Source organism: Chiloscyllium plagiosum, chromosome 40 (assembly GCF_004010195.1).
Source record: "Chiloscyllium plagiosum isolate BGI_BamShark_2017 chromosome 40, ASM401019v2, whole genome shotgun sequence".
Classification (NCBI taxonomy): Eukaryota; Metazoa; Chordata; class Chondrichthyes; order Orectolobiformes; family Hemiscylliidae; genus Chiloscyllium; species Chiloscyllium plagiosum.
In genome coordinates this window covers 12602906-12612597 of record NC_057749.1, presented here as the reverse complement: position 1 = coordinate 12612597, position 9692 = coordinate 12602906, and the positions used below count along the sequence as shown (strand labels likewise).

The 9692-nt window shown below is 42.1% G+C and overlaps 1 protein-coding gene across 6 annotated transcripts in view; it reads left to right on the top strand.

The window, feature by feature from the left end:
• The window catches only part of bbs4 (Bardet-Biedl syndrome 4), a 55553-nt gene that overhangs the window by 42482 nt on the left and 3379 nt on the right, over nucleotides 1-9692 (top strand). For all 6 annotated transcript variants that reach the window (XM_043680353.1, XM_043680350.1, XM_043680349.1 and 3 more), the window contains 2 exons: nucleotides 3203-3272; nucleotides 5478-5622. In XM_043680353.1, coding sequence (XP_043536288.1) covers nucleotides 3203-3272; nucleotides 5478-5622 — 215 coding nt within the window. The remainder of the gene's footprint in view (nucleotides 1-3202; nucleotides 3273-5477; nucleotides 5623-9692) is intronic.

The following is a 9692-nucleotide window of genomic DNA, read 5'->3' as shown; positions in this document are numbered from 1 at the left end:
GTGGGGGGGCGTGTCAGCAGAATGCAGGTGAGTGGCGCTGGTGGGGTCGGAAGTGGTGGCAGACACGGCAGTAGGGGTGGCGGAAGTCACTGAGCGTGTGGCATCAGCGATGATGTGAGGGCCGGAAGTGGCTGTGGGAGTGGCCATGATGGGGGCGGAAGTGGCATCATCAATCAGCGTGGGGTGGTCCTTCAGATAATTGAGGTTCCTCTGTATAGGCCCTTCTCAATAGTAAGCGGGAAATTGAGAAGTAAATATGTAAGGAGATCTCAAATACCTGTAAGAATAATAGGGTTGTAATGATTGGGGATTTTAACTTTCCAAACGAGATTTCAGAGACAGTATGTTCCTATTAGTATGAAGGACAAGGCTGGTAGATATACGGAATGCTGGATGACAAGAGAAATTGAGAGTTTAGTCAAGAAAAAGGTGGAGGCATATGTCAGTTATAGCTGGGATTGAGTGAATCCTTGGAGGAGTTGAGGGGCAGTATACTTAAGAGGGAAATCAGGAGGGCAAAAAGCAGACTTGCGATAGCTTTGGCAAATAGGGCTAAGGAGAATCCAAAGACATTCCACAAATTATGGGCAAGTGACTAATTAGGGTATGAATAGGGTCCTTCAGAGATCAACGTGGCCACCTATGTGTGGAATCACAGGAGATACTAAATATTTCAAGGTAGTATTTACTGTGGAGAAGGACATGGAAGCTATGGTTTTTGGGGAAATAAATAGTGATGTTTTGAAAATAGTTCATAATACAAAAGAGGTGCTAGAGTTCTTAAAATATGTAAAGGTAGATAAAGTCCCCAGAACTGGTTAGCCTGACTTCTTAGTCAGTTGTTGGAGGAGATTCTGAGGGACAGGATTACATGCATATGGAAAGGCAAGGACTGCATTAGGATAGCCAGCATAGCTTTGTATGTGGGAAATTGTGTCTCACTAACTTGACTGAGTTTTTTGAATGATGACAAAGAAGATTGAAAACAGAGTGATAGATGTTGTATAAATGAACTTCAGCAAAGTGATTGGAAAAGGTACTGCATGGTAGACTGGTTAGTAAGGTTAAATCACATGGAATCCAGGGGGAGCTAGCCTTTTGGGACAATTTTAATTGGCTGGAATAAAGGAGGCAGAAGATGGTGATAGAGAGTTGCTTTTCTTCTGGACACTTGTGACCAGCGGTGTGCCACAGGCATCAGTGTTGAGTCCACTGCTTTTCCTCATTTATATAAATGTTTTGGATGTGAATATAGGAGGTATGGTTAGTACGTTTGCAGCTGACACCAAAATAGGTGACGCAGTGCCCAGTGAAGAAGATTGTTTTGAGTACAACGGGAGATTGATCAGATAGGCCAACGAGTGGTGGATGGAATTTACTTTAGATAAATGTGAGGTGTTGCATTTTGTAAAGGCAAATCAGGACAGGACTTATACAGTTAATGGTAATGGTTACCGAACATAGAAACCTAAAGGTGTGGGTGCACAGTTCATTCAAAGTGGAGTCATGGGAGATGGTGGTGAGTAAGGCATTTGGCACGCTTGCCTTCATTGGTCAGAACATTGTATAGAAGTTGGGATATCATGTTGCAGTGTACAGGACTGTTACGACATGGGATAAACCCCTCTGCTAAGTAAACCAGCCACACAGAAAAGATTCACCCCGTGCTGTAATCTGTTAAAATTCGAGAGGCGAAAAACTATCCCAGAGGTCACTTAAAATTTATTCTTTAAGTCCTACAGAGAATATTAAAACCACCAACTATTTACAACTCCTTTCTGTTAAAACCTATCTTTTACCCCCCACTCTACAATGCTATTCCGATTTTTAGAAAAAAGTCCTGATTAAGATTTACTAAAAAAAAACTCTGTTTCAAAACCAGTCAGCTTTGCCGATTCTCCTTTGTAGATTTTTCTCTGTAGGTTCTTGCCAGGTCAGCTTTGATGTTCTTCTGCGCAAACTCCCCGCTGACAGGTACCTTTCAGAGAGCGCTTCAGCTAGCAGTCTACACTTTGTTGGTCTTTGGCAGTTCTCCCCCTAACTGTTCAAAATGTCCAGTTTTATATCCAAAAACATCAGATCATTTGATTGGTTTTAATATTATCAAAATACTAAATTCAAATGCGATTGGATTTTGGTATCTTGGGGCATAATTTAAACTGGCCGAATTGAATTTGTTTTTGTTTCATGGGAACCCATCTGCTGCTATATGTTTTGACCAAGTGTTACATTGTTATCTTGTTCAGGACTCTCTGTGCTTTGTTAGTTCTTGCTAGCTTTTCAACTCTCTTAAAGCTACAGTACACCTCTGCACCTTCACAAAAGGACATTGATGAGGCCACTTTTAGAAGACTGCGTTCAATTCCGGTCACCCTTCTATTGGAAATATGTTGTTGAGCTTGAGGGGGTACAGAAACGATTTACAAGGATTTTACTGGGACTGGAGGGTTTGACTGGAGGGAGTGGTTGAATAGGCTGGGACCTTTTGCCTGGAGTGTCAGAGGGGTGACATTATGGACATTTATGAAATGATGAGAGGCTTGGATAGGGTCTTTTTCCTAGGTGAGGGAGTCTAAAACTAGAGGTCATAGGTTTAGGGTGAGAGGGGAAAGATTTAAGAAGGACCAGGGTGATAATGTTTTCAGGCAGAGGATGACATGTGTATGGAACGATCTGACAAAGGGAGTGGGTATAATTACAGCAGCTGGATGGATAAATGAATAGGAAGGGTTTATAGAGAAATGGCACTATATCTGATTGGTATGTCTGGTCTGCTTGGATGAGTTGAATTGAAGGGTCTGCTTCCATGATGTTTGATGTTAACTCAATAACTGTGTGCTTATAGTAACCTACAGTTAAACAGCCCCTTTTAACAAATAAAACTATACAGCAGCATTTTTATAGAGGAACTAAAATGAACATCGACTGTGGGATGATATGGAGATAACTTGCATGAACAAGTTAGTAGTGAAGACTGAGTGTTTAGGGAGGAAGTCATGCCAAGGTAACTGGGCATGTGCCCCTCAACAGTGGATTTATTTACATGAACTCAAAGTTAGAGGAATGAAAAGCTATGGGCAGATGAGAAGATGGATGAGCTCAAAGGTCAGGACTTTGAGTGGTACAAACTTGTGAGGAAACTATGGATGTATTGAGACATCCCAGTAAATGTAAATTTTCTTATGTTTGTTTCTTGTTACAGTGACATTAACCAACCTGGCAGATCCTGACAATGCAAAGAGAGCCTACAACCAAGCTGTGAGTTTGGATCAGTGAGTATCAGTAGGACCTGAGCTGACGAATGTTAAAGATTCAATTAGATGATCTCTGGGAAAGATTCTATCAAATTGCTGATGATAAAGCTTTGATTTTTCTCCATGTTATTGCAGCAGTATCTTACTGATACACCTTTTTATTACAGTATTGACTCTCTGATCTCTTCTACCCCCTCTCTTCCCTCTTGCCCCTCCCTGTCGCAATCTTGCTGTCTCTGTCTGAGATTATCTTGTTATCCTGGGCAAGGGCACCTTTCCCTGATCAACTCATTCCACCTGGCCCACTCTGATATTGTTCTGTCATTCATCAATTGAAATGAAAGAAACAGTTTCCCTCCATGTTACTTCAGCTAGTTTCTCAAGTGCATTGTTACCAATATGGGAGAATGTGAAATTGATAGATTGAGGTGGGACAAAAACACTATCTTCTACACTCTTCATACCAAATTCATACAAAAGTACTGTTTTCTGATGCATTAAATACCTTCCAGGACCACACCCTTGGGCTATCTCTACAATGAATGTTGGCAGACTGCATAACTGTTGGACATCACAGCTGAGTCTGACCCTATCTGCACTCTTTATGGGATTTATAGAGAGGGAGTCTTTGCCTCATAACCACAGCCACGCCCATGGAGCTGAGCCAGATTTTAATGTCTTGCATTTGTTACTTATTACAGTTCTGGCAGGCGGAATAGGCTGGAAATTGAGCTCCACTACTCCCAGAAATCCGTCCAAAAAGTGGAAATGTTTTATTCCATCACCTAAAGTAGCCAGTTTGTTTCTCTTTATTACTGTTAACTAGAACAAAAGAGAATATCACCAGGTTTTCAGTAAACTTAAAAATAACACTTCTTACAGGTAAACATCTTTAAGCAAGTAGCAAACTAGCTATCAACTAAGCTATTCTGTAATCCCAAACATGCACACTCATACACAGACCATACATCATATGCACAACTCTGCAGAGAAAGATAATTTCTAATCACCCTGTTCAGACATATTATTGCACACTTCTGAAGCAGATGGGACTTGACCCCGAGCCTCCTGGCTCAGAGATGGCGATACTATCACTGGTCACAAGAACCCACCTTTGTGGAGCAATTATGAGTGGAAAAATAGAGGAAACCCATTGATCAAAAGTAAAATGGTAGAATGAGGTGACTTTCTCACAGTTCATTTAGTTTCTTGTTGGCGAGCCTGTAATAAATGTTATTTTTGGGATTATTGAAACTTTTAAAAAATTCTGCTTAACAGTAATAAAGAGAATCAGATTGATTGAATAAGATGTTTCTTCTCTGGTTACGGCTCGTGAAGTAGCGGGCCTCAATCTCAGTGCATTCCTCCTGGGAATTTGGGAGCTCAGTATTTAGGATGTGGAGCAATGGTAATTGGTATGTGATAAAAGGGCAAAAACCAGGTTTATCCTGTTAAGTTGAAGGTATCTTTGGAAACAGCTAAAGCCTTTTAGTGAGTAATGCAACTGAATTTTGGTGAGTTACAGTTAAAGCAGTTTGAACATAAAATAGTAATTAAGTGGTTAGGAGTAGTCACGGAATGTTGGGAAACCTTCAGACCAGTTTTCAGACTTTGCTGTGAAACACTTAGCAGTCTAGATAATTGGAATTTTACCTGGGGTTTTCAAACTATTTCACTAAGAGATATACAAGTAGTGCTTTTGTTCTGAGTTCTGATCCATACAGACTGATAAACAATACTACTTGTCCAATCTTTCCAGTAACTACCTGCAGTTTCTAGGTGTGTATTCAGAAAACACCTGTTTGTATTCTCATTATCCTGTCCAAGGATGTTAACACACATGACCTATTACCTCAGTCAGGTGCTGTTGCTAGGCAATGACAGTATAGATCCATAATTTTTAACAATTAAAGCAACTCTTTTAACACTCTCTCTCTCAAACCTTTGTTGGACACTGCTTTCAAAAGTCATTTGGTTTTCTTTTTGTGAACAGCAAATAGACCAGTCTCCTTTTAACCTCCTGATTTTCCATTTCCAGGCAATCACATGATAAATCCCTGGCAACTCGGGAATGTCTGTTGCCAGTTCTCATAATAACTGCGTTCCCAACACAATTTAATATGCTTTCTGTTTAACACTGATGTTGTGTGAAATGTCATGTGGATTCTGATGGAAAGCAGGCTCATCTTTTGCTGTGAAAATCTTTCTCTCTTTCGCGTATAGGTCAAACCCACTGGTGAACTTAAACTATTCCATTTTACTGTACAATCAAGGGGATAAAAAGGGAGCCCTTCACCAATATCAGGAAATGGAGCAGAAGATCAATAAACTGAAAGCCAGTAGTAACATGCCAGAGTTTGATCCAGAGGTACTGTCACAATATCTCATCAATGTAATCATTGTCAACTTATTGCAAGTCCAATAATCTTGAATTCAAGATTCAATTTCATTTCCCAGATCTCAACTAGAGATGTAACACTGTGAGGCGATATCATCAGATACCATCTAAACAATTGATTTTAAATTAAATACTTTTGATACTGCTTTGTCTTTTCCCTTAACATCTGTCTTACTTTTCAGCCTAACCTGTTCAGCAGTCTGAGTTCTGAAATAGCACATATTACATATTGGCACTAATGATATAGCCAGGAAAAGGATCGAGGATATAAAAAGTGATTTCAGGGAGTTAGGATGGAAGCTGCAAAGCAGGACGAACAGAGTAGTGTTCTCTAGTTTACTACTGGTGCCACGAGATAGCGAGGCAAGGAACAGGGAGCGGGCACAGCTTAACACGTGGCTGCGCAGCTGGTGTAGGAGGGAGGGCTTCAGATATGTAGATAATTGGGATGCCTTCTGGGGAAGGTGGGACCTGTACATGAAGGACTGGTTGCACCTAAACTGGAAGGGGACCAATGTCCTGGGTGGAAGGTTTGCTCGAGTAGTTCAAGAGGGTTTAAACTAGTATGGCAGGGGGGTGGGAACCTGAGCTATATACCGGTGGTGAGAGTTGATGTAGATGAGGCAATAGCAAGAGGTAGACCAGCCAGTGGGAAGGAATTTCCTGGGAAAGAATCAAGGGATCAGTTAAAGTGTGTTTGCTTTAACACAAGGAGTATCAGGAATAAAAAAAAAGAATAGGGAGGGGGGGATAAAGAGGAGGGGGTGTAGCACTACTAATCAGAGAGGGTATCACAGCTACAGAAGCTTCCATTGTCGAGGAAGATCTGCCTACCGAGTCAGTATGAGTGGAAATTAGGAACAGCAAGGGAGCAGTCACCTCGTTAGGGCCCCCCAATAGCAGCAGGGAGATGGAAGAAAGCATAGGTCGGCAGATTTTGGAAAAGTGTGGACGTAGTAGGGTTGTTGTAATGGGTGACTTTAACTTTCCCAATATTGATTGGAACCTCCTTCACGCAGAAGATTTGAATGGAGCTGTTTTTGTAAGGTGTGTTCAGGAGGGTTTCCTAACTCAGTACGTTGACAGGCCGACGAGGGGAGAGGCCATTCTAGACTTGGTGCTCGGAAACGAGCCGGGGAGGTATGAGATCTTGTGGTGGGACAGCATTTTGGTGATAGTGACCACAACTGCCTCACATTCTACATAGCTATAGAGAAGGAGAGGATTAGGCAAAATGGGCGGATATTTAATTGGGGAAGAAGAAACTATGATTAGACATGAGTTAGGAAGCATGGATTGGGAGCAATTGCTCCATGGTAAAGGCACTATATACATGTGGAGACTGTTTAAGGAACAGTTGTTGCAAGTGATGAATAAATATGTCCCTCTGAGACAGGCAAGAAGTGGTAAGATAAAGGAACCTTGGATGATGAGAGCGGTGGAGTTTCTCGTCAAAAGGAAGAAGGCAGCTTACATAAGGTGGAGGAAGCTAAGGTCAAGCTGAGCTCTACAGGAGGAAGGAGGTTAAAAATGGTCTGAGGAGAGCCAGGAAGGGGCACGAGAAAGGCTTGGCAGAACGGATTAGGGAGTTTTTGCTTCTGTCCTTACGAAAGAAATGAACTTTGTAGTGAATGAAACCTTTGAAGAGCAGGCGTGCATGCTGGAATGGATAGAGATAGAGGAAGCTGATGTGCTGAAAATTTTGTCAAACATTAAGATTGACAAGTTGCCAGGCCCGGACCAGATTTGTCCTCGGCTGCTTTGGGAAACGAGAAATGCAATTGTTTCGCCACTTGCGAAGATCTTTCATCCTAGCTCTCCACTGGAGTCGTACCTGAGGACTGGAGAGAGGCAAATGTAATTCCTCTCTTCAAGAAAGGAAATAGGGAAATCCTGGGCAATGACAGACCAGTAAGTCTCACGTCTGTCGTCTGCAAGGTGTTAGAAAGGATTCTGAGGGATAGAATTTATGACCATCTGAAAGAGCATGGCTTGATTAAATGCAGTCAACACAGCTTTGTGAGGGGCAGGTCATGCCTCACAAACCTTATCGAGTTCTTTGAGGATGTGACTAGAAAAGTTGATGAGGGACGAGCTGTGGATGTGGTGTATATGGACTTTAGCAAGGCATTTGATAAGGTTCCCCATGGTAGGCTCATTCAGAAGGTCAGGAGGAATGGGATACAGGGGAACTTATCTGTCTGGATACAGAATTAGCTGGCCAACAGAAGACAGCGAGTGGTAGTAGAAGGAACATATTCTGCTTGGAAGTCTGTGGTGAGTGGTGTTCCACAGGGCTCTGTTCTTGGGCCTCTACTGTTTGTAATTTTTATTAATGACTTGGATGAGGGGATTGAAGGATGGGTCAGCAAGTTTGCAGACGACACAAAGGTTGGAGGTGTCGTTGACAGTATAGAGGGCTGTTGTAGGCTGCAGCGAGACATTGACAGGATGCAGAGATAGACTGAGAGATGGCAGATAGAGTTCAACCTGGATAAATGCGAGGTGATGCATTTTGGAAGGTTGAATTTGAAAGCTGAGTACAGGATTAAGGATAGGATATGGCAGTGTGGAGGAACAGAGGGATCTTGGTGTGCAGGTACATAGATCCCTTAAAATGGTCACCCAAGTGGATAGGGTTGTTAAGAAAGCATATGGTGTTTTGGCTTTCATTAACAGGGGGATTGAGTTTGAGAGTCGTGAGATCTTGTTGCAGTTCTATAAAACTTTGGTTAGACCACACTTTGAATACTGCGTCCAGTTCTGGTCGCCCTATTATAGGAAAGATGTGGATGCTTTGGAGAGAGTTCAGAGGAGGTTTACCAGGATGCTGCCTGGACTGGAGGGCTTATCTTATGAAGAGAGGTTGACTGAGCTCGTACTTTTTTCATTGGAAAAAGGAGGAGGAGAGGGGACCTAATTGAGGGCACAGGTTTAAGGCGAGAGGTGAAAAATTTAAAAGAAACATGATGAATAACATTTTCACTGAAAGTGTGATGTGCATATGGAATGAGTTACAACATTTAAAAAAAAATTTGGACAGGTTTAGAAGGCTATGGACCAAATGCAGGCAAGTGGGACTGTTTTAGTGTGGGAAACCTGGTTGGCATGGACGAGTTGGACTGAAGGGTCTGTTTCAATGCTATATGACTCTGTAAAAGAGACAATGGCTATTTTCCCCAATTGAGGTATACAAGTTAATGAGAGGCATAGATAGAGTCGATAGCCAGAGACTATTTCCCAGGGCAGAAATGACTAACACGAGGGGTCATAGTTTTAAGCTGGTTGGAGGAAAGTATAGAGGGGATGTCAGAGGCGGGTTCTTTACCCAGAGAGTTGTGAGAGCATGGAATGCGTTGCCAGCAGCAGTTGTGGAAGCAAGGTCATTGGGGACATTTAAGAGACTACTGGACATGCATATGGTCACAGAAATTTGAGGGTGCATACATGAGGATCAGTGGTCGGCACAACATCGTGGGCTCAAGGGCCTGTTCTGTGCTGTACTGTTCTATGTTCTAACTTGGGCGTACTACAGTTTAAAGACTGCATTGTGGATGTTCCTGTTGAGATTTGTATTTTGAAAATGTATATTGCATTGATAGTACATTAGTAAGGGATATGGAGTAGAGTTGGGTAAATGGAGGTGGGAGGCAGGTGTAGGCTTTCAGGACTGAGTGATCCTGTTCCTATTGGAACTTCAGCGCTTCAAGTAGGATGTCAAACTGAAGTTCTGTAAGTATTAAAAATCCAATGGTACTACTTGAGATCTATTTGTTCTTCAGGCGTCCTGAGTAAGGGGTTGCCATCAAACAACAGCATCAGAACTAGATTAATTGAACACTATCTTGGTGCTGCTCATTGGGGCTTGCTGTGTGCAAACTGGCTTTTGGTTTTACCTAAAGATTTGATAAGATGCAAAAATCAATGTGTTCCTTACTTCAAAGGGCACAGAGTTTGTAAAACACTATACAGATTGTCAGAAAACACACCTCTCTACTGGAGATCCACTAGTAGTTAGTTCACAGGTTCTGCTATAACGT